General features: G+C 34.4%; 1 protein-coding gene across 2 annotated transcripts; it reads right to left on the bottom strand.

Moving 5' to 3' along the window:
* Positions 1-455: 455 nt before the first annotated feature.
* On the bottom strand, positions 456-24730 carry LOC118741183 (suppressor of cytokine signaling 4-like). 2 transcript variants are annotated; one of them, XM_036473059.1, is made up of 3 exons: positions 24451-24730; positions 2813-4492; positions 456-2679 (listed from the first exon to the last, which is right to left on the bottom strand). In XM_036473059.1, the coding sequence occupies exons 2-3, from the start codon at positions 4417-4419 to the stop codon at positions 2382-2384; spliced, it is 1905 nt and encodes a 634-aa protein (XP_036328952.1). In that variant the 5' UTR covers positions 4420-4492; positions 24451-24730; the 3' UTR covers positions 456-2381. The 2 variants fall into 2 exon arrangements, with proteins under 2 accessions (XP_036328952.1, XP_036328953.1); XM_036473060.1 differs by having other exon boundaries at positions 24581-24730.
* Positions 24731-26250: the final 1520 nt, after the last annotated feature.

The raw sequence follows: 26250 nt of genomic DNA, 5'->3' as shown, positions 1-26250 counted from the left end.
AAAATAAGTTTTTTTTTATTAAATTTTTTACAGGTTTTCGGAACTTTTTAACCCTGTATTCACTAAAAACGTATAACAAAATACATTTGGCTCATTACGACAACGGGCTTGTTCGAGATGTAATCACAACCGCAGTGTTGCGCGAATTATTAAAGAATCACGTTCGGTGTGAATTTCTAGCAAGGTTTTATCAGTTGGGAAGTTGCAACAGTATTGCATATTTTCATCGGTGCTGCAGTACTGCCGCTTTTATTACGTGCCTCGAATAGGCCCAACTTCTACGCGATTAAATGCGCAATAAATAAAATTCACGTTAGTTTCAAAATTGCGCGATGGAAAAATAAGTAAATATTTTCAGTACTATCAATCAATCCACACCTAAAACAAACTACTAACGATATCTCGCACCAATAATTTTTTTTAATGTTGAGCAGTGTAATAATTAACACAACAGATTTGAGTTTTTGTTGCTTTAGTTATATTTTTTAATACATATTTTCAAAACGAATTTAAACAATTGCAATTATAATAAATTCAGTTTTACAGTCATGGATATGTAAGTACAGTTGAACACTATGACTGCAAAGTATTGTACTTTTTCTCCCAAATAGTCTTACAACTTTTTGTTCGATTTGTTTATTAAGCTAAGAATATAGTGGAGCGACGAAAAAAATATCTAGATGATTCACCAACTTAATTAAGTGCGGTAGTACGTAAAAAAAGAGCTGACATTTCTGTATAACGACTTTTGGCGCTTTTATCGTCGCTCAACTATATCCTTAACCTTACTTTGCCGGCACTAATAATAATTATTTTAGGGTTCCAGCAACCAATAATAAGTAATCACATTTATGTATAAATGTAGGAATTTAAATGTGCATTTGTTCTTTAACAACAAAATGTTTACATATGTATTTACAATTGATGAATAATTTTGTGAATGTATGTATATAACCAAGAAAAATAAAATAAATAAATAAATGAGAAATGCAGGAATAGTGACACAACATCTAAGTACTATAATAAAGTCGGTAATGAGAAGAGAAGCATAGTACATACATACTGTAAAAAGTTCAAAAATGTAATAAATAAATTTATATACATACATTTGTAGGAAAATAAATAATTTCATTAACTAAATATTTTAAAACTATTTGTGTTTCTATATTACAATAAACTAAACGAACATTCTATGAATTAAAATAGTAACAAGAAGCATATAACATATGTACATTTAATATTTAATACAATTTCAATAATTTCTGTTACATCTCTAATAAATCTAAGCCGCAAAAAACACTAGCCTAAATACGTTTTCAGCAAATTCGCTACGTCGAACAATCGCTCAATGGGGGTATTCGCTGAGTCTTGCAAAGCCCTTACACGTTGCACGGATTGCACGGTTTGCAAAGCTTTGCAAGACTCAGAGAATACCCCTAATGAATTCGAAACTTAAAACGTGCTTAGAGCCTGCATTTACATACATACATGGTTGAGCTATGTGTGCTTGTTATGCAAAAGGAAAAATATATATATAATTACCTTTACACATAGCTGTTGCTTAATACTATTTTGATACATCATCATGCATAATTTAAAGAGTGTAATAGACGGTAGACTTTGTGGGTTTTTCGATATCATTACACATCTTCTACACCCTTCAACTGTAGTCATACACGATTTGGAGTTTTTGTTTACATTTTTGATTTTCATATTCACTGGGATTGTCTTGTATATATGTATGATGTATTTATACAGATACATATATATGTATATTTCCTTATAAGCCTAAACGCCTACTGTTCCTGGCCTTGCGAAGACACTCTCTCTCCCTGCTGATGCTGATGCTGCTGCTGCGACTGCGCCTGCTGCCGTTGGCGTCTAAGGCGCTGCGCATTATTGTAACAATTTAAATTAGCTGTTACACGGCTTAGCAACTCTGTCATGCGATTTGGTATTTTAAGCAGCTGCTGACGACGCTGTCGCTGCTTGTTGATGTTGCTCCTATGACCTTTCTCTGCAGAATTACCATTGAGTTGCTCTAAAACTGCCGAGTGCTGTACGTAAGTAACAAATGTGTTCGCGTGCTGCAAGTCTTCTAGATCGACAAGGTCGTGCAATGTTTCTACCGACACCACACGCATATTTACCAAGCCTTCAACCAATCCTGCAGCGACACTGGCGCTTAACTCATTGCCATCACCGCTGGCACTGGTACCATGCCCGCCAACAAGAGACCCAACATTTACGCCAAGCGCAGCAGCTGTTGTAGATGTTGCATGCATCAGCGTTCGGCCACCATCACCTACGCCAGTGCTAGCACCTAAAGCATTATTGCTAGCTATAATAGCGGCGCGGTAATGTGCCGCGCCCAGCGGACACTAGGCACATGTGAGTAGCGCGTCGTCGAGTAGCTTCACGCGTAGCTTTTGCTTGTAGTGATATTCCTTAAGGTATGTTTTGAGGCGAACCGGCAGCTCCAGCTCGGATATGCCGTCATAGGTGGTATTGGAAACAATGGCAGCGCGCGCCAGCTGTTGCAAAGAGAAGACTGTCTTGCGATGGAATGGTACAGTCAACATTGGCTCAAAGAACATGACACTACCGGGATCCTTGTAGTGCTCCAGTAAACCGGTCACTGTTGAGGTACTGAACACTGCTGGGTCGTGACAATCGAAACTGTTAAAAGGAGAGAACGAAAAATTTAGTGAGCGAGTATTAAAGATTTTAACTGGGTACAAATGAATTTTGCCAAATAGCAACCTGTCACTCAACCCAGTGAAATGGCGAGTTACACTTGAAACACGCTTACCTGAACTTGTGTCCACTCTGCTCAATGCGCGCATGCAACGATCGCCCGTACTTTCGGAATGTTACCGAGAATAGATACTCTTCTTGCGCCGAGTCGCGCAACAAGAATGTACCTTCGGGCTTGCCTTCCAGTAGACGCTCGGCCTCATAGCGATCCATTTTGCCCCAGTAAAAGCTCGAGTTAAAAATGCGCAGCAAATCTGGCACAAGATAATGCACAAAATCTACTTGTGAGTGTACAATGGGGCCGCTAGTCGCTGACGCTGACACCTGTGTGCTATTGTTTCTTAGCAACGAAGTAGTGGGCACTGCGCAAGCTTGCTCGCGTTCTCCACTACTTGCATCGCCGCCAACACTGCCACTATTCCCAGCCACGAGTTCTGTGGTCATCAAACGTTCCAAACCGACACCCGTTGTGGATGGACACACCACCAAATTTATGGCAGAGATTATTACATCTTTGTTAGCTGCCCAAATAGCCAGCTGATTGGTGGTTGCCGTCGTCTGTTGTAATGGTGAAAGTGGAAGTGTTGCCGTTGAGGTAGTTATCGATAATGGAGTGCCGGGCATAAGTGCATTGGAAGTTGTCGGCGCAAAGGCATTACTTATTGGAGTGTCATGGTAAATGCTGGAAGAACTAGCTGGTGTTGCATCGCCGCCACGAGGCCGATATTGATTTTGTGTTTGTGATGCCGACAGCGATGTTGGCGATGTTTGTGCAATACTGCGGGAATGATTGCTGCTGCTGCTGTTATTGTTATTATTTCTATTGCTGTTTGAAGAAATTTTATTGAGCTGCGATTTACTGCTGCTGCTGGATGATTCCAAAATGCTTCTAAAATTCATGAAAGCCGACTTTGTTTTCTGACGCCGACTTGTATCGGGCCGCGTGCGTGCTGAGGTTGTAGCCTCTTCGTTAACCTCGTAATACTCAACGGCACTAGCGCTATCCATGCCTTGTTCCAATAGCGGCTCAGTAATGCGTAGAGCATTCAAGTGTACCGGAAGAGATGCTCTATTATTATTTATATTACAACCACTGTATGTATTGTTTAACGCTGAGTTGGGAGAACTGCCAGCAGCTCTCAATAAAACCGCATCACCACGCGGCGGCACCTTATTCGAATTCGTATCCACTAAACGGCGATAACCTTCGCTATTTGCCAACGTTGGAGCGCACGACTCGGCTGCTGTAGTTGGCGAAGACTGTGCATTTTCTGATGCATTATCCATGTCACCCGGCGTATGGGTTTTGAAGCGTATTTTTATAATAATCTGGCCTGATGAGTTGTTGGTCACTGAGCCGAGACCCGATGAGCCTTCCGAGGTTATGGAATCGCCGCTGTCTAACCGCAAAACAGGCAAGAGCTTATCTTCGTACACAGTAGCGGCGCTACCACTACTGCTGTTAAGTGATGCGATTGAGTGGCGATAATGTTTATTGTTTTCGCTATTTGCTGAACGCGACTTTGGAAAACGTGACGACTGACGACGAGTCGATTGCTTGGATAATTTAGCTACTGATGATGTGTCTTTAGTTGAATTTTTATTGATGCTAGTGTTACCGTCGGTTAGGCCAGCAGATGGTTTGCTGGAACGGTGCCCCATCGGAAGATATTTCAACAATTTATTTTGTTTTTTATATTCTGTATTTAAAGTGGCACATCAAGATTTGTTGTATCTGAAAGCAAATAGAAGAGTTTTGAATTAAAATGTGTTTCTAATAAAAAAATTATTGTATTTAGACTTTAATAATAAGTTGGCGCGAAGTGCTTATATAAGTTTTCATGACAACACGTCAACCTGGCTCTTTCAGTGGTAATGGTAACCTCTAACCACTCTTATAAGGCGATTAAAACGTAATTTACGGACAACAAAACCAGTCATCGCGTAAATAGCATAGAACCTTTGGGAATTACTGTTAATTCCAATAAAGTTCTGTTTAGAATAGTGGCTAGTGTTGGTACGAACACCTTTGGAAGAAAGCACAAATATTCCTTATATAACTGAGAACGATTTTTGGAGAGTTGTGTAGAGAATGAAGTTGCAAGGTTTTACCCGAACTTTTTCTTCTAGTAAAATTATGAAAATTGTCAAGCGATAAGCTGTTTCACGTTTTTACGGGAAAAATTATTATTTTTTGGTTGTTACACACTTTTTACTCTCACTTCAGAGAGTAATGTTGCTGTTTGACATTTTTACATAATTTTACACGAAAAGTATTAGATCAGAGCTAATTTCATTAGGAAAAGTTGTCACTTTCAATATAGCCTGTGATTCAAAAGTAAACTTGCTCATGAGCCACCCTTTATTTATATATGTACGCACCACTTATGTATGTATGTATGTATATGATACAAATATTTTTCTATTTTTGTTATTTTTATTTACTTTATTTATGTGCAAAATTGTATGTAAGTATGTACATTCATATGTAGTAATTCAGAACGTTTAAACACACCTCGAAAACACGACGCACTTGTTCAGAGTCAGGCAACGGACTGACTGATTGCTTTATAGGGCTTTTGTCGTAGTCAACTAAAGTCAATTCACAATTAAAAGACATTTGTTATCAATTTTCAAAGAATTCCACCTTCACCGATAAACACAATCGCACACTACGGAGAAATGTGTTTTATTTTTTATTTTTGATAATTGTATTTATTTTTACGGCATTCATTCATGAGAAGCACTCGGTTTGACGCATGTAGTACTTTTTTTGCACACACATGCATACATACATTTGTACATATGGGGCATTCCATACCAAACTGGACGGGGTTCATACTTCATGTGTTTGATTTGTTTAAAATTTTTAGGGTTGATTGATAAACATAAATAATAAATAAATGCATTATAAAATTTAATGGGCTACAAAACTGCATACTCAAAAAATTCCAAAAAAATTAGAAATTTGTAAACTTATAATGTACTCATTTTACTCAACTCCGGTGTAAAAAAAATTCTCAATATAACTCAATTTATTGTAGAGTGCACCCCGTAATACTATGGCTGCATTTCTTTATTCATTTTGAACGTTTGGAATAAACTTTTTTGTTTATTTATTCTTTAGGACGTTCCTGATGATATGTTGACGTATATTTCAAACGCATTCTGTTTATTCCGGCTGTGAAATGGGATTATCCGGAATGTATAAAGAAACGCAGCCTATACTTAAATATTGCGCAATACTCAGGGCTACCATTGTGATTTTTTTTCAATTTTTTTTATTTTTTAATTTTAAAAATATATAAAAAAAAAAATTTTTTTATCAAAAAATTTGTGTGTGAAAAATTTTTCAAGAAAAAATATTTAAAAAAATCTTTCTCTTCATAGAGAATTTGGATGTGTGTATGTGTGCTTTTTTCAAATTTTTTCCTCGCCCCGTTCTCGAGATATGTATTTGGAAAACTATTAAATCGATTCCTTTTTGTTTTTGTGCAGTAAAGTTTTAAAAATGTATTATTCAAGCTCAAGTTTCATATTTATTTATTATTTATGTTTATCAATCAACCCTAAAAATTTGAAACAAATCAAACACATGAAGTATGAACCCCGTCCATTTCGGTATGGAACGCCCCATATACATATGGATACACATGTGTAAATAAATACATTTGCAATAATAAAAAAGAACACTTGTTTACCACATAAACCAACTAAAACCCCTTAAGAAATGGCAAACGAAAATATTTGGGTTTTTTTCTGTTTTAATCTTTAGCGACGTTTTTCATTCGAAACAACATTAAGTGATCTTAGTATACACTAGCACTGAAAAACTGTCTCTAAGCAAGTTACACCTCTCGTTATTACGTCATTGAGTGATGGGTAAAAGTTTGCTGTAAGGCTGAACATCAACGATGACCCTTACTGCATCAGCTGCATAGAGGATGATGATGTGGAATCACCTCAACACCTGCTGCATAGAGGTACCATGCCTTTGCGAGCCTTAAAGAACGTTTACATTTATGTAAATATAATCTCAATCAAAGCTGCTTCGTTGATCACCCCGCCGCTTACACAGTAAAATCTCGGATTGTTAGCTGCTTAAAATTTTTTTGCTTGTTTTTCTCACAGCTCAAGGAAACGTGAAATTTCTTTTCGGTATCACTGTGATCACTTTTTCTGCCAAAGTAATCTTTTTGAATAAACTTTAACTTAATATTTTATTACAAATACTTTTATAAACCTCTTTTCCTTACTATAAGCTATTTTTGTTTACTTTTTCGTTTCAAATTTCTCCTCTTTGCAAAAATTATCGATAAAACTAGTTTGTGAACCGAAAAGTAATCTTAGATAATTTTATAACTATGGATTAAAGAGGGAGAAATATTGTATGGTTAATCTGTGTTTAATTACAGATTAGGGGGTCGCGCTTTTTCCACACTCCCGATGATCTTTCGGGAAGGATATCAGCTGCTTGAAGAGCTTCGTTGTGAGCACAGAGCGTTTTTGTTATAAGAAGCCTTAGGTGTAATCGTTCTGTATCTCCACCCCATACCCCCTCTGTTCTTATCCACCCTCGCACCATTTCGGCCTTACTAGTTTTTTTCCCCTCGACGATAAAAATAACAGCTTACTCCAATGTCTAAGTGTGCCTGCAAATTTCGTGGACTTTCGCAACAATGTTGTCGATTTTCGGAAAAAAGTCGTTCAAATCCAAAAAAAGTACTGAAGCGCCCTCTGGCGGCCCTCAAAAGAAAACAATAATGCCAGAAATGGATTCGTCGACCCCAAAAACCCCCAGATACACATTTTGGCTAGTTTTCAATACAGCTGTTTCAATAGGTGAACCACTTTTTGGAAAAAAAAAACTAGATAGAAAAAAACGCTGGCTCGAAATTCATTTTAGACCTATGGTTTCTTGGGCAAAAATGCCTGAAATGACCCAAATAACTATAATCGCGATGTGCCTTTGATGCAAAAAATTTGACCCTGCATAAATCTGGATCGGTTACGTAGACCCGACTGTCGTGGGTATTTGTTGGCGTAATCACTATCGATATGACTGGTGACGTTCTATCGATGTTGTTGTCGAAATCACTATTAACCGTTTTTATATGTATACATAATTTTATCCATAACTTTAGTACAAATTTTTATCGATATCTTGTAACTTCTTTCTACCGTTCTTGTTACAGATATCGTTTTCGTCGTCCCTATCGCTGATTCTAAAGTTGCCGGTTTTAAATCCATTAAGGCGAAGATCGAAGAGTCGGAACCTTTGGGTTTGATTTGTATCGATAACTTTAGTACAAATCGATTCAAGCAACTAGAAATATTACACCAGATTTTTTCTTTATTGGCTATTTCCGACAAGAAAATATTTAATGTAAAAAAAGTAACGTAAATTTTTAATTTTTCTTTGATACAAAAAAAAAGTTTTTCATATGTATCAAAAACAATACCTTTTAAACGTATTTTAATTAAGAAAATTTCATCACTACTCGATTTAGAAAAAAAAAATTATCTCTGCTCCATTTTACTTTTCCCGCTTGCAGTAGTACGTACACTGCCCTTTCAACCGCCGGCTATTTAGAGTGCAAATTCAATAATGACTTAACTTTTGCAGCAGCTGCGAACCTTAACAAGAGTGATGTTGATTTCCGAGTGCTCCTATTTCAAATTCTTTAACAACATACATACATATCCATCCAGTAGGAATATTCATCCCTGTAGACTGCAGTGAGCGCGGTGGTACTCACGCGTGCTGTTTGTGTTGCCTGTGTTGCCTACTGCCGCCAGCCAACACAATGCGGATAAAATCAACAATGAATTTGGAATACGGGGAACTCGAAGCATATTTGAAAGGGACAATCCCACGAATTTCTTGATATTTTTTTTCGATTAAATTTTCTTTTTGAATTTTTTCTTTACCTATATATGTATATTGCAAATATGCGAGTCTAAAGAACAATGCTACATACAGTTGGCTCTACACAGTTAATAATGCCGATTTCGTAGAATATTGTGGTGGTGTGATGCGCACCGCTGACAATACCAAAACCAGCAGCGGGCAGCAACAGCATGGGTACCAACCAAAATAAAAGTAGTATGTAGTGACTCATGCTCAATGGTTGCCATCTGCTGCTTGTTGGCGTTCACCATAAAGTGTCTGCATGACATGACAACAATACGTAGATACTTACATACATATATATGTATGTAGATATGTACATATCGCCCATTTACTTCAATAGTGTCATAAACAAAAATATATAAATTTTGAGTTGAGTATGCAGAAATGACCGCCACTTTTTCTTTTTTGATGTGTAAAAGTTTCATACCTTTATCGATTACCACACTAGAACAAAATATGTATTAATTTTTACTCGTATCTGCCATTTTCACAAAAACCACTTTGTGAAAATATCGCCGATGACGGTGGATTTTTATATCAGCGTCTCATTTTTGTGAAAAAATGCAAATATGTAAATTCAAAACCTTAAAGCCGTTTTTCTCGAGTTTGGCTTTTTTGAGTTATGACACTATTGAAGTAAATGACCGATATGTATTTATGTGCTGTTGTAGATATGTTTCTAGGTATACATATGTATATAAAAGTAGCATGCATTTATTGATACCCTGTAAGAAAAATTTAGAGTAAGAAATTCATCAGTGCGAAATGCCGTTTTGGTATTTGTTTTTAAATTAAGCTTTTCAAATACATAACCAACAAAACCACGGAGTTATGTGCCACTTTTTAAAAAGCCCTACCTGTTTTTCACATTCTTTTTATGTTTTATGTTTCTCCTGTAAGAAAAAAATCTTGTAGGTATGTACCACCAGGAATGCATTAAAGATCATCAAACTCCCAAGTTGAATATTAAAACGATATTTTTGATACGATGCACTCTAGCCTGTAATTTTATTATACAGTGGAGCTTGTTCTTCGACAGGCAAAGGCAGTTACAACTTTTGACTGCCATTGACCTGGGAGTGGCCAGAAGTGATTCTTGTGCGTACGGTTTAAATCGCAGCTCACAACGTCCGGATATTTATATCCACGTATCCTCTATGTAGCGACCAAACACCCGTTTGGGAGTAAGTATTTTAGCTTTTAGAAGGGGTTAAATCTTCGCGTGCGCAGGATTTGGGTCCCGCCACGTTAAAACTCCGCCAAATGAAAACGAAGAAATAGCCTCACAAAAACCAATTATAATGTAGAAATAATTTGCTCCAGAAGTAGTCGTTTGAAAGTTTTCATTGCAGTGAATTTCCTGCAGGGTAACGGCTATCATGTTTAGTATGTTTTCAGTATGTATTTGAGCAGTCAACTTCAGTTTGGAGCCACAGAAAGTCGGTAAGTATTTCATCATATGGTTTAATACTTGTATGTACATTAGACTGTATCTCCTTTTTTTGTCCTAACCCAACCTTCGACATTCGACTCGATTGGCAGTAAAAGAAGCAACAGTGATATGAAATAAATCTTTTTAGTGCGAGACTTATAAATTTCTGGGTTAAAAACCATCGAGAAAATTAACGAAATCGAGTCGATTTCAAATTTTCGAATTTTAGAACATGCCTGATAGTTCTGTAAATATCGAAATATGTTTGTAAGTATGTGGTTCCTTAGCAAAAATTCAATAATTTTCGGTAACCTTAAATTTACTGATATTAGGGTGCTAGTGATGAGAACTCAGATGTGGTGGCTACGTACTGGAACGGGGTACTTGAGCTCAATTAATTTTGAAAGACAAAAAATGTCTGTCTCGAGACAAGAACATAATTTTATCATACAGTGAGATCGTACTGTAAATGCTGAAGATAAGACGAAAACTTTGAAAAGGTGACCCATGCGTTCTGCCAAAGTTTTTTTTTTTTTTTGTAATTGCCTTGCAAACATATTTTAGATTCGAATGTACGGCGAACTTTTTATCTGGTGTGATCTAATATACATTAGCGTGGTACTTAAAAAATCCAATGAAGGAGTTTTTAGGTTTCACCCCTCGGCGTTAACACCACTGTCACAGATTGGAGACGGTTAAGGCGTGTCGCACAGGGGGCGAAGTACAGATTCCTCTATAGAGACTCAAAAAATTAAAACACATTTTTTTTTTCATACAATAATCAAAATCGATACTATCATAGTTACAGATATCACATATAAATTTTAGTCCCGATTGGAGTCACTTAAGGCCTGTCGCTAAGGGATCAAAGACCAGATGCCTCTAAGGACTCAAAAATTTAAAAATATTTTTTTATTTTTTTTTTTCATTTAATGCCCAAAATCGATACTGCTTAAGTCGAGGATATCACATATAAATTTTAGTTCCAACTGGAGTCGGTTACGACGTCTTCATAGGGTAATATGAACTTTTACCCCTTAACCGACTTCAATCGACCCTACGTCGATTGAGGATTAGGAAATCTGATGTAAAAAATTTGTTTCCTACATTTAAGGACCACCCTAATATGCATACATATAATGTAGGGGCGATGTCAATTTTAGTACGAACATATATGTAAGCTTACTTTATATAGGTATGTAGGTACGCATACCGTTAACTAATAAAGAAATAGCTTACGCTTAGGTACTTACATACATATGTATGTAATCCATCAATAAACCCAATTTAAATGCATAAGCGCATGTTGGCCCGCTTATATAAATACTTATTCGTAATTCGTGCTCAACCACTTTCGATCAGAAGCGCTTCCGCAGAAATGTATTTAATGGATTTTTCCGTAAATACTTCCTCCGATTTCGTTGTAAAATTCTGGTCAGCTAACATTTTCACACAATATGAAATTTGTCTTGGAAAACAGTGGTAGGTAGATGCATAAAATAAAAGTTTGTCCGCTTGCTTTTAGTGTGTAGTGTGCATGTGCAGCAAGCCGCTTTGCTTTTACACAACGCGGAATTCATATGAAATTTCAAACCCACTTCATTTTCTGTTTCTGGAATAAGAATGTATTCTGTAGAAAATAAATGATGTCGCTCTCTGTGTACACCGTGCCTGAGATTATACAAATACAAAGGCATGTATGCATGTACCCTTATACATATGTATGTATGGATGTTTGTACACTTGCATCTCTTCAACGGAAAGTGTGCGTAAGACAAATTTTCTTGAGAATACAAGAAACCGTCATTTGCACAATTTTCAGAAATGAAAATTCTGTTAGGATTTACTTCTTTGAAATTCGTCGACTACCAGCAGTTAGCGGTAAATTTACAAATACAGGCTCAGACACAGTTAGATAGAATTTTGTACTTAGATTAAATTAAATCTCATAAGAAATGTTGCAGAACATAAAGAAAGGTGTTTTTTTGTTTTTCGTGGCATACTGTCAGTGAATAGTTGACTTTTTTTGGCCTGAAGTTTTAAAATTTCCATTTGAGCGAAATGTGATTCCAACCAGGGATGTGCTGAGTCGATATTTTTAAATATTGTTCGATAATCGGTACCGATATAAAAGGTATCCAATACTTTCAATACTCGGAATTTATAAGAGCGCACAATATCCAAAAAGATATACAGCGGCGGTCAAAAAAGGGATTAATGGTGTTTCGTCTTTAATAATTACAATGTTATTCAAGCTAAAATTTTTTTGATATTTTTTTATAAAAATATGGTTAATGCTTTAACGAAAATTATAAATGACACGTTCAAACGTTATACAGAATTTAGAAAGATTCCATAAATTTTTATATTTTTTTTTTTTGTTGACGGTATTTTCATATAAAAAGCTAAATTTAGGAAAACTGGCGTTGACTGTTTTTATTCTTTTCGCAAACGGTCTTGCGCATATACTTCCACAAGAAATTCATGTTTATATGGAAAAAAGTGGTAAACGCCGTTAACAAAAAAAAAATATATATATATATGTATATTAAAAATCAATGCGATTTTGACGTAGAATACGTCTTACCTTAAGGTTCAAATGTTGTAGTTGTAATTTTTAGAGCTTCACAAAAACGCTTATTGCACGAGAACTAATAAAGCGATTTCAAAGAAAAGTGTGGCGTTTCAAAGATAAAATTCCAAACCTGTCGACAGATTCATTTTTGTAAATAACCAATTCGGTTTCTGTCGTAAAAACAACGGTAAACATTGCCTTATTTTGGGGTCAATTTTGAGCCTTTAAAGTGCTCTAGCAACTTATTGTTGGCATATATAACTTTCATTTTCGGGATATAGGTTCTTTGGAGCAGTAGAAATATTATCGGGTACAAATTTTATATAAATTTAACAAATATTGAGCATTTTAAGGCAAAAAATTGTTGAAAAAATTTGCAAATTTTTTTCATTACCAAAATGCTCGAAAACCGCTCGAATGATTTTGTTTTTGTTTTCTTTAATCAAAAATTCAAGAGTTTTCCTTTCGTTTGGTATATGGGAAGTATTGGTTGATATCTTCTATATATGTTTATTTTATTCAAATATATGGGCATAAATGATTTTCCATACAAAATCACCTCGTCATCATTTTGCAAACACGTGCATATGTTGGAAGTGTGGGAAGGAGACAAAAAGTATGTATGCGTATGTAATGCGGCTTTTGATCGCAGCGTATGTACATATGTAAATGCATATATATGTACGTACATATGAAAGTTTCAGTTAATGTGGATCTGTTTGGTTTTGTTATCGATATTTTTATCGATTTTGTTATCGATATTTTTATAGATTTTGTTGCCGATATTTTAATCGATTTTGCCATCGATATTTTTATCGGTTTTGTTACCGATATTTTCACCGATTTTGTTATCGAAATTTGTATCGATGTTGTTATTGATTTTGCTATCGATATTTTCGGAACTTATCGATATAATGATCGATATTTTTATCGATTTTGTAATCGATTCTGTTATTGATTTTATTATTGATTATTTATCGGTTTTGTTATCGATATTTTTCTTGATTGTTTTAACAATTTTGCTATCGATATTGTTATCGCTTTTGTTATCGATATTTTTGTCGCTTTTGTCATCAATATTTTTATCGATTTTTCTATAGATATTGTTATCGCTTTTGTTGTCGGTATTTTTATCGGTTTTTTTACCGATTTTGCTATCGATATTGCCATCGCTTTTGTTATCGATAGTTTTATCGATTTTTTTATCGAATTTATTACCGATTTTGTAATGGATTTTTTGATAGATTTTGTTATCAATTTTGTTATTGACTTTGGAATCGATTTTGTTATCGATTTTGTAATCGATTTAGTTAACGATTTTGTTATCGATTTTGTTATCGATTTTATTATCGCTTTTGTTATCGATATTTTTTTCTTAGTTTGTGCTTTCGTTTTTGACTTGGATATGCTCTTAACCATACCACGTATTCTACGTTTAAATTTAGCGGGTGTATCTCCGATACAGCCTGCAGACCAAGACGAAGGCGCTGGACTGTTCCTTTTTTTGCGACTCAAAACTTGCATTATTTTACTAGAATTTAGCTTGTTAAATAAGCTTGTTAACTGCACACCCAAAGCTTTTTTTTTAATTCTGGTTAAAAAGCTCGAAATTTAGATAAAAATTTGTAGTTCTGTATAAAGTTTGAAGTATGATTTACATACATATATAGTTTTTGTTAAAGCATAAATCATATTTTTATAAAAAATATCAAAAAAAAATACCTTGAAAAACATTGTATGTAAATATGAAAAACGAAACATCATTCATAAATTTTTGACCGCCACTGTATATATACATACTTCCGCAAATGATTTTATGAGAAGCATTTTCAATTCAGAAGTACACTCGGAAGTTTGCCATTGCCCACCGATTTAAGATGTTTCTCGCACCAAGTCCTGCGGAATGGTAGTAGGTACGCACCCTAAGCCTCGTCAAAAAATATTTTCGGCAGTAAACTTTCCTAAATCTCTTCAGTTTGATACTCATATAGCAATATTCAATTTATCTTATCAATTAAATAGAATTAAAAATTTCAAACAGGTGGCAACCTTCCACCAAAAATTTTTTGGCTGTAAGCCTTCTTAAAGCCCTTTCTTTTGGCAGCCATATTGCAATATTTAGATTATCTATCAATTTAATTAAACTGCAATTTTCAAACAGGTGGCAACTCTCATTTTTTTCTTTCTATATTTTGTGTTAGACCCCTAGCAATGCATCGGTGCAAACTGCATTCAATCTCATGCATTAGTTTTCGACTGATGCGCGTACAAACATACCGACAGACAGACAGACAGACAAAAATCATAGAAATTGTTGATTTGACTTCTGTTGCTCTAAGAAAGACCCCCACATATCAATTTTTCTTTAATACCTATCTATAAGGTACAGACATCGGACTGTTGCAATTTTACTATATGTAATAGATATTATGATTGAATTCAAAATATGATATATGTATGTATAAATTGTTACGATTTAGTATGTTTCACTAATTTCGACAAGAAAAACTAGCAACTTCCTCACTTCATAATAATTCAACAGTTCCGGAAAAATAAATACAATAAACAGTAATGACCCACACAGATTATGTATGTATGTATGGATGTATTCAAGTACATATGTATATACATAAATATTCACCAAGTTAATTTTAGCTGGAAATTAAAATTACTTTCCATGTGCATTTAGTTACTTACATACATACATACACATGTATGTAAGTATGTACGCATACATACATACATACGAAAGTTCACACAAACGCCAAGCAATGGTTTTGCAAAATAACTTGAAACTGACATTCGCCTGCGGAGGGCAGGTGGTTTATGGCGAAAATGCCGTTTGTGTTTGTGTTGAGTTTCGGCATTCCTGGAATTTCTCATCAAAGTGTTTGCGTTTTAGTTCATGGAGGTGAGAGCGTGTTGGGGCAAAATTCCCGTGAATCGTTAACAATATTGAACGAATTCTTCTTGGAACTTGTTAAAATGATAAAAAGGAATGTACCTAACCTATAGGGTGATCCATCTAGATTTTTTTTTTTTTCATTTGCTTTCTGTTCAAAGCTCACGCATGACTAGCGTCATACTGTCATTATTTTTTATTCAGTATTGTTTGACAACTCGTCATGGAAAATGTTACACCCCAACAACGCCTCCCGCTGCAGGGCTGGTAAAAATTTTACCGTAAAACTTCGAAAGTCAATTGATAGTTTCCGATACCATTGCGTGAAATCAGAAGATGTTTTTCGATAGTAGTGGGTATTTATGATTATATTAACTAGGGCCGCTTGAAATGCGCTGTAACCTCTGCATTTTTATGAGAAGCTGTTTTCATGGAAGAATTACACTCGTAGGTCTTGAACCTAGGCTCTGCGGAGTGGTAGCACAAACTGCGGCCGCCCATCTTGATAATCAAATAAAAAGCAGTAAAAAAAGTCAAGTTCGGGCGTAGCCGAATATTAAATACTCGGCGCACATATTAAATATAGTTTTTTCACCTTTCCGAAAACTACCGTTACATGGTATGCAAAGGTCGTTCTACCCCTCTTGCTAGTGTCGATTAGTAGTAGATAAACGACTCTTATTCGATTGTCGCTTTTCTATGGTATTATGCATGTCGATTTCTCGTTCAATAAGCGACTGTGAATAGTTTTTTAACACTAATTTTTCCACAACTGTTTGTTTGTAGAAGGATGAGCGACTATAAACTATTCACACGCACTTATTGAACGAGAAAACGACTTTGAAAATACCACGGATAATCGATAATCGACTAACAGTCGTTTATCTACTACTAGTCGACATTCACAATAGGGGTATTAAACTTGATATTATTATAATTGGGCAGTACCACGCCCATTTGCCAAAATTCGATAATTTTATTTCTTTTCAAGGGAATTGACGTGAGTATCAACTTTGAGAGAATTAGCGTACTTAAATTTCGAAATATCGAAGTTTCAACATTGTAAGAAACTAATTGCATTTCATATGTATGTACATACTTAACTAGATACACATGTTCATATGTAAGTACGTATGTATGTATAATAGACACAAGTTCTGCATAATTCGTATCAATGTTCAAAAATTTCATCGAATTTGTTGTATAAGCTGTGATGTGTTTCCTATGAACATTTCGAAAAGGTATCTGACTGATAAGCTTTTTAGCAGAAGTGCGTCTGCCGAAATTGAGGCACATGTAATAAATACATACATATGTATGTATGTATGTATGAACATTAGACTGAATCAAAAAATCGATTAACTTTTTTTTTAATAGCCCCCTCTTCAATACCTCCGGGGGATGTCAAAAGATGCCTATTAGGGTGGTGTTACTGGCGAATTTAGATTTTCGCCGTGGTCCTGCTGAATGTCAAAATGATGTGTTTGTTGTAAACAAGGCGAATTCATATTACAACAAACACATCATTTTGACATTCAGAAGGACCACGGCCAAAATCTAAATTCGCCAGTAACACCACCTTGTATAAATTCACCTTGCCAAGTACTTTTCAAATTATGAAGTAAATGAGTTATGTTCGAAAGTTTGTTTTATACGATTTTTACTAAAAATGATTTTAATAAATTTTTCTAACCGGGAATTACAATTTGCAGCATTTTTGTAAAAATTTTTTGCAATATTTAATGATAATACAATGATACAAATTTAACTTTAAGTTTTAATAACCGTTAAACCAGTAGGGTTATCCAATAATTGAAGGGATACGTTTTTTGTAGAGCGTCTAATTTCGCATTTTTTACTTTGATAATTCATAGTCGAGTAAACAAATTCCAAAGTTGAAAACATTTGTTTTCTGAGTAATTTATATGGAAAATAGAAATACACGCGACCTTTTCAACTTAATACTTATTAAGAGTTGCGCTTCTACCAGGTATCTTTTGCCATCCCCCGGAGGTACTAAAGAGGGGGCTATTAAAAAAAAAATTTAGTCGATTTTTTTGAATCAGTCTAATGTACATACATATGAATGTACGGATTTATGAAGTGAGTACACATGCATCACTTAAGGCAACACTTAGTAAAGTTCTACGAAGTGATATCTGATCAAATAACGTTAAGAGCTGCAGATTAACCTTAACGAACTTACGAAGGCCATTCATCGTAATTACGAGCTTTGTTGTACATAAATTCATGCATATGTATGTAAACAGTAAATGCGTAAAAAAGTGGTATCCTATTAAGTATGTATGTATGTATTTAACTGTGTATGTATTTTCGGTAATATTTAAGATTCCCTATATGTATGTATTAAAAAAACATTGATTTGTTAACGCACTAGCGCTTAGTCCCCTTTCAGACACGTCAAGTCTTGAAAGCAATTTTTTTCGCATTCTCTTTTGTGTTTTCTATTTGCTTCCACACGCGTCAACTTTAATTGAATTCAAGTCCTTGGTTCTTTAAATGGGAAGCAACGAAAAGATCAAAAGAGACAAGAAAACTTGAAACGAATTGACAGTACGGAGGTATCTGTACTCTTCCCCTCTCTTCTCACCTCCTTCGCCAACGAACGAGCAGACTTGAAAGCAAGACTTGACGTGTCTGAAAGGGGACTTACAAAGAAATAAAAGTTCTAAATTGTGCTTTTGCAACAAAGCCGAATAGCAGGATCGTGAATCAAAAGCAATAAAAAAGGAAGAGCTTCATAGAGCCGCCACACAAACGGCTTGTCAAACCTATTTTCTTCATTTCGCCATACACCATACAAGTATGACTCGTTAAAGCAGATAATTTAAGTTTTCTGTCGGTTCGGAATGTAAAGTTTGCTTCTCTTTAATTTTTTTTCGTATGCCCTCACTCGTTGAAAATTTAGTTGCGAATAAGGCGATTTTGCAAAATTTAGATTTTTGTAAAACTTCCGCTCAAGCGGTTTGTCAAACCTTCAAGCACCCCATGCGCTGCAAATTAGGCGGTTTAAGGTCTGGATATTGCGGTCGCCTGAACTCGTATTTATCCAGCTTTGACCCTGAAATACCAAACACACCCCTTCACCTACCCACTTAAGCCCGAACAGCTAACATCCCTCTTCCCTATGTCCAAATCCATCGAAAAGAGTTTTCAAACTAAAAAAACGAAGTGTGTATTAACAAAAATATTAAAGTACTCTATTATCTTTAACTAAAAAAAAAAAACAAAAACATATTTTCGACTTCAAACTAGAAAAAAAAAAAAAAAACAAGTAAGAAAGTCTAAGTTCGGGCGAAGCCGAACATTAAATACCCGGCGCAAGTATTAAATATAGGTTTTTTCACCTTTCCGAAACCTTCCGCTAGATGGTAAGCCGGGGTGTATCAATTTTGAGTAAATTAGCGTCCTTAAATTTCGAAATATTGAAATTTCAAGCATATCTGAAATTTACCGTTATATGAAAAGCGGCCTCAATTTTAGTCCGATTTCAACAATTTTCAACGGTTTGCTTTTATGTGACAAGCACAATAACCATACCGAGCTTGGTACAAATTGCTAGAACGGTTAGCGAGATACATATATGTGATCACAAGTGGGCGGTGCTACGCCCATTTTCCAAAATTTTGTCATAAACGTATTTCTTGGTAAAGAATTGTTGCAATCATCAATTTTGAATAAATTAGCTTCAATATTTACTGATTTATCGAAGATTTTGTATTTCTCGAAATTACCGTTATATGGGATGTGGGCGTGGTTATTGTCCGATTTTAGATTTAGTTGGTATGCTGTACCAGGACCAACAACTGTGCCAAGTTTGGAAGAAATTGGTGTAGCGGTTACCAAGATATACACATGTAACCATAAGTGGGCGTGGCTACACCCATTTGCCAAAATTTTGTAATATTCTTATTTTTCGTCTAAGACTCATTGCAAATATCAATTTTGAGTGAATTATCTAGTAGTTACTAAAATATCGCAGTTTTCGTTTTTCTGAAAATGACCGTTATATGGGAGGTAGGCGTGGTTATTGTCCGATTTTTTAAATTTTCAGCCATTTAGTATGCTGTACTAAGGCCAACAACTGTGCCAAGTTTGGAAGAAATTGGTGCAGCGGTTACCAAGATATACACATGTAACCATAAGTGGGCGTGGCTACGCCCATTTTCCAAAAATTTATAATATTCATGTTTTCCGTCTGAAACTCATTGTAAGTATCTATTTTGAGTGAATTATCTTTAGTAGTTACTAAAATATCGCAGTTTTCGTATTTCTTAAAATTACCGTTATATGGGAGGTAGGCGTGGTTATTATCCGATTTCGCCCATTTTCAATACCATCCGTCCCACGCCCAAAAGAAGTTCACGTACCAAGTTTCGTTAAGATATCTCAATTTTTACTCGAGTTATCGTATGCACAGACGGACGGACGGACGGACGGACGGACAGACAGTCACCGCTTAATCGATTTCTCTTTTCATTCTGATCATTTATGTATACATTTGTCTATATCTATCTCGATTCGTTTTGCCTGTTACAAACAACCGTTATGTGAACAAAGTTATAATACCCTTGTGCACAAGTGCGCTCGGGTATAAAAATTACCTCCCCCAAAAAATGTTACGTTAGTGGTCACATGGGATCAGCACTCAAGCGAGTAGCGACACAAATGTACGCGACTGTTCAGCCGTGACTAACTAAATAAAACGAAATGTTGTGTATTGTCATAAATATTAAAGTTCTTTATTATAGTAGTTACCTTTAAGAAAGAAAAGCATAATTTAGACTTCAAACTTGGATACAAAAATAAAAACTAAGCGCGAGCACTCGCCAAGCACTCCAATACATTTTTTTTTCGACTTGAAATGGCCTTGACCCCATGCGCCTAATTAAGGGTTAAAATATCCGAAAACGGGCTATCAGAATTTTCTAATTTTGCCGACTGGGCCGCTAAAGAATGACACATCAGCGCGAAAAATATCAACCATATCAGTACGAGTTTGGAATGAGCATGAAGTTGATTGATTACTCATTATAATATTTGTAGTTATTTACTACCCTTGTATCATTACGATAGAAGATAGCACATCAAGATTTTTACTAGTTTTGACTACTTTTCTTAAGCTTTTTTAATGTTCATTATTTTTATATAAAAGTATAGTTCTTTTGTCCAACAAATACCATATTAATCTAAATTTCAGACTTTGCACAAAAATTATAAAAATTCCACAAACTTTTCATCCCAATTCCAAGCATTTTAATTTTAATTTCTTAAAAAATTTTTCGTATGCAGTTTTATTGCTTATTAAATTCTAGCGTTGATTTTTGATAATTTTGTTTTTCTGATGGTATTATGCACTCTTTTCCATATAAGAAATTTGTATGGAAGAACATGCGTGATACCGTCAGCAAAAAAAAAAATCATAAATCAATTTTTATAATTTCTCTACAAAGTCTGAAATTTAGATTTATATGGTATTTGTTGGATAAAGAGCTGTGGTTTTATATAAAAATAATGAACCTTAAAAAAGCTAAAGAAAAGTAGTCAAAACTAGTAAAAATCTTGATGTGCTATCTTCTGTCGCGGGGTATACATACATATGTATGTACGTATGTACATATGGATTTAACGATAGAATGGTAAAAAAATATAAATATTATAATGAGTAATCAATCAACTTCATAAAAAATCTTCATGCTCATTCCAAACTCCTAATAATATGGCTTATATTTTTGCGCTGATGTGTCACTCATAAATGCTTTAGCGGCCCAGCAAAAGCAAAAAGAAAAGTAGTCAAAAATATTGATGTGCTATCTTTTGTCGCGGGGTGTACAATAACTTTTTACGCTGATTTCAACGATAGCAAATTTATTTGGCGCAGGTAAAAAACAAAGAAGATATAAGACGTTTATTTGCTTTGTTTATTTAAATTTTTTATTATCATTTAATTCTGTAAACCCAAGAGTCGATGATGATAAAATATTTATAACGAATTAAAGATATAGCTTGTACTTTCTAAATAATAAAAATTTTCTCGCCATTAATCATGCAGCTTTTTCCAAAAAGTTATTTCATGAAAAAATAACATTTGTTCGTTTTTTAGTGGTTTTGGTTTAAATATATAAAAACCAATTTCATTATGTATATCAGCTGAAAGATAAATTGATTAATTTTATAGTGACGTTATTAGTTTTTTAATCGGTTAAGTGGTTCATAAGATATTAATATTAAAAAAAAAAATCAAAAAATTTAACTTTAACCTTCTAGAACGTCTTTCACTTGCGGTAAACAATTTTGGCATGGTAGAAATGAGCGTAAAAAGTTCTATTAATCTGCATTTTTCGTTTTTGCATAGCTGAACGGTCGGTATTTTAGATTTGTTTCGGGAAATGACGAATAACTTAAACTTAAAATCTATATCTTTACGTATTGTTTAGTATTTCCATTAAAAACCCAAATATATTGCAAATTCACATTGAATGAATAATACACGTTTTACTTCTAATTGTATACTTTGCGCACTTTTTAGTACCTTTCTACTACCGTTTTCGACAAAGGCGATCTCATTCTTCCCCTTTCTCCTACTTCCAAAATACAAATCTAGATAAAGGAGTGTCAGATTTTAGCTGTCACAAATTACATAACCTTGTGTTATTGAATCATGGTATTTGCCCATGTTTTCTAAACAACTTCTGCAGCCAAGTAGGTGCGTGTTAGACTGCCAACTTTTGGGCCACGGGTTCAAACTCAGTGACACGAAGATTTTTTCCTCATTTTTTATTTACATATTGCAAGGCATAATGCACAGGTAGTAGCATAGGAGGAAACACAACATTTGCGTGTATTTTGTTGTTGCTTCTGGTATCGAGTGTCAAACACTGTTCTGATTTTTTTCTTCTAAATCAAAGCGTGCTATGTGAAATACAAAAAAAAAAATAAACAATTTATTTATTTATTTATTTTAATTTATAGTTATAAATTAATTTATAAAATATAGTTCGGAGGCTCGGCTACTAGGCCATTTCGCCTAGAAAAAATAAGAATTGTTGCAACTTTATATCTTCGCAAATTTTTTTGCTTCTCGAATCATTGACCCATCCTTTGCAAAACCCAATACACAATTAGCGGTTGTGCTGCTGAGTTGGGCCAACGTTTGAAAAGCTTCTATTCAATAGCTTGTTTTGTATGGAAAACGGATTCACATGCAAATCGATTTTAACAATTTAGAATTTTTGCGAGAAGAAATCAAAAAATTTTTGACATTTTCGAAACCAAATTAAAAAAAAAAAAAACAAATCAGCGATTGAACAATTGAATAATATGTACATATACGATTACTATCTTCAATGGTATTGCATTCACAATTGGAGCAACATTGCAATCAATTATTGCGAGAGTGCTTTTACAAAACGTATCATTAATAGAATCCAGTCTAATTAATTAATTTCAACAGAATTAAATTTTAAAGTTTTTTTTTATTGAGCCCGTTATTTCAATCAGATCTGTTTTAAATTTTTATCTTCAAAGTTACTGTTATTTTGGGCATACCTAATAATTGGGTAAAATTTCGTTTTTATTTTATTTTTTTTTTTACGACTAGTTTAGAAAATAATGTCATTTGTCATCATTAATGATTTTATGAAGTCACAACATATGCATTAAGCTTGTTCCAGGTACTACCGGATTTGCAGTTTTCAAGGAAAAGCTGTTATCGCCAGTAATAAACCCTATGTACCGTGACGCACTTCCTTAAAATCCTGAGGTACCTGGAACAGGCTTCATAAAATCATTAACCCTTTATCATCATTTTCTAAACTAGTCATCCAAATACATATGTGGGTTTTATGTACATATATATATTTATGCATGTACATTCCATATGTACATACATATACATATATGTACACGCATTATGAATGAAAGCCCATTGCTATTCGTAGAAACAACGAAAATAACTCATTTTTCGCTTAGCTAAGTCAGGACAAATTCAAAATTCTTGATAAATACTTTTGTGTCTTTACTTTTCACGTTGACATTCACAATTTCATTTGGTCTCCATTATAATCAATTCACGTGAACAATTAAAAATTTCCCACGAATTGAAATAAAACATGTATTTTTTTTTTGTTGCTCTGCCACACGCTGCTACTCACACAATACAACACACAAAGCCACCACACTCGCACACCTTTTCCAAGAGTTGGCAACAGTGAAACAATTCACTCTTTTCAGCTGCCTCGCTTTGTCTCGCTCTTTCGTGCGGGTTTCTATACGATTTCTCATACACACACACGCATATATATATATATGTCTTTATGTTTTTGTATGCAATGTGGCGCTCTGCTCTTTGCGATCGCAACACGGCACCCCGCATATTTTTTGCTCCTATCATTCACACTTTTGTATTTACTTTTCGTACTAATACTGTATTGTTGTTTGTGCTTCGTTCGCTTTTGCCATGATGCCATGCCTTCCCAACACAACCATGTATATAATTTGTAGTTGCCTCTGGCTGTTTCTGCCGTTGTTGGCTTGTCTGTCACTTCTGAGAATTTGGTCTAAATTAGAAATGCGCTTCTCGGAAATTGGTATCTCAATGCTTTAATAATTTGTGCCTCTTTTTGGCCGTTTTTCTGCCTTTTGGTTGAATTTCCTGGAATTTACCGCATTTAACTGATATTCAATATTTGGTATACACATTTTTGTTTAAAGATATGCATTAACTTTCGCGAATTTCGGTGCTTAATAATACAATTGAAATCTCGATATGCATCAAATTCCTAGAAATCACTATATAGCTTTGCGACTTCGCTCTTCTAAATGAGTTTTTACGATTTCTCGGTATTTACCTGCATGAACCGCACTTCGACCCCGTCTCTCCAAAAACTGTATATCTGTATATATTAATTTAGCTTATTTTATGTTTACACAAAACAAATTGGTACATTTTTCTGACTTCTTTATTGTTTTAACGAGCACCTTTATTCGTATTATCGGGTAAAGCACAAGTAGCACAATTCATTTGAATTCAATTTCTTGCTTTCACAACAATATTTCACAACTTTTCACTGTACGAATTTAACTAAACACCATACTTGCTGGGCTGAAAAACTGGAACTGAAATATAAAAAAAGGGATGCCAATTTTACATACAGAGTTGTATTTGATTGACAATATTTGTTAGCATTGCCAGATGAAATGAATTCGAAGTGACAGTGATGGAAGGTGTAAAAAACTGTATGTTTTACGTTCTTTGTATGTACCAAAGAACGTAAACGTCATTAAATTTTTTTTATCGTAAAAGCGCAAATCTGAAATATTTCAACCATTTCATTATAACCGCGGTTAAATAAAACTGAAGTTACACAACACGCTTTTGCCGGAAAATGCGGGAGAGTAAAATTGAGAGCAAGAGAAAATTTTCAGAAAAAGTTATTGAACGCAAAGCTAGTAAAAGCTTGCAATAGAAGTCATTTTGAAATTTTCTGACGGTTAAGTTTTGGAGCGCAATTTTCTTTCTAATTGGGAATAGTTCCCAGCGTCATAAAAGTAAAAAAAATATATAATAGATTTATATTTTTCATCCATATTTTCATTTCACTAATTAAGTTTCATCAAATCATCCTCTTAGGGCCGTTTTCTGAAGTAACATTTAACTTTAACGTTCACTGTATATTTAAAGGTAGGATTAAAAATAAAGCTATGTCTAAAGTTAAGCATTTCTGTAATAGTGTTTTGACGTACATATGTATGTTTCTTGGTTGTAAACCAATTTAAAACCGATAATAAAATGCTTTACTTTAGACACAATCATAAATTTTAATAATACTAATAATAATAATAGATTAGCGCTTACACCTATGTTAGTATTTGGCCGAGCTTCTCTTCCGACTTGTGGCGTGCGCCTTGATGTTGTCACAAAAAGCGGAAGGACCTACAGTTTTACGCCGACTCCGAACGGCGATTATATTTTTTTGAGCTGTTTTTCATGGCAGAAATACACTCGGAGGTTTGCCATTGTCTGCCGAGGGACGACCGCTGTTACCACTACACCACAGCGGCCGACAAAAAATAGAACAAAAAAATAAATAAATCTTAATGCAACCTTTAAATACAAAGTGAGCTTTAAAGTTACAGGTTACTTGAGAAAACGGCCCTTAAACAGTTTGTTTACATTTGAATTTAAAGCATAACATTATAAATCACATATTTTTCTTTGAAATGCAGTTGCGAATCGATAATACAACTCATATTTACAGTAAATCGCAGAATCTCAAAGAAATTAATGGCAAACCCGCAGCGCTTATTTTGCCCCATGGCCGCAGGCTCCTAGACCCGCACATTTGGTAAGTCTAACCGTGAGGTTTATTGTTACTTTACTTATGTATGTATGCTTCATAATATATTTCATTTATTTATTTATGTATTAAAAATAAAGATAAAAATAAAGATAAAGATAAAGTTAAAGATAAAGATAAAGAGACAAAGATATATATAGAGATAGAGATAGAGATAGAGATAAAGATAAAGATAAAGATAGATATAGAGATAAAGATAAAGATAAAGATAAATATAAAGATAAAGATAAAGATAAAAATAAAAATAAAGATAAAGATAAAGATAAAGATAAAGATAAAGATAAAGATAAA

Source organism: Rhagoletis pomonella, unplaced genomic scaffold (assembly GCF_013731165.1).
Source record: "Rhagoletis pomonella isolate Grant_MI unplaced genomic scaffold, Rhpom_1.0 Rhpom_scaffold_00006, whole genome shotgun sequence".
NCBI classification, from domain to species: domain Eukaryota; kingdom Metazoa; phylum Arthropoda; class Insecta; order Diptera; family Tephritidae; genus Rhagoletis; species Rhagoletis pomonella.
Note: the sequence above shows the minus strand (reverse complement) of the source record. Positions and strands in the feature narration are given on the sequence as shown.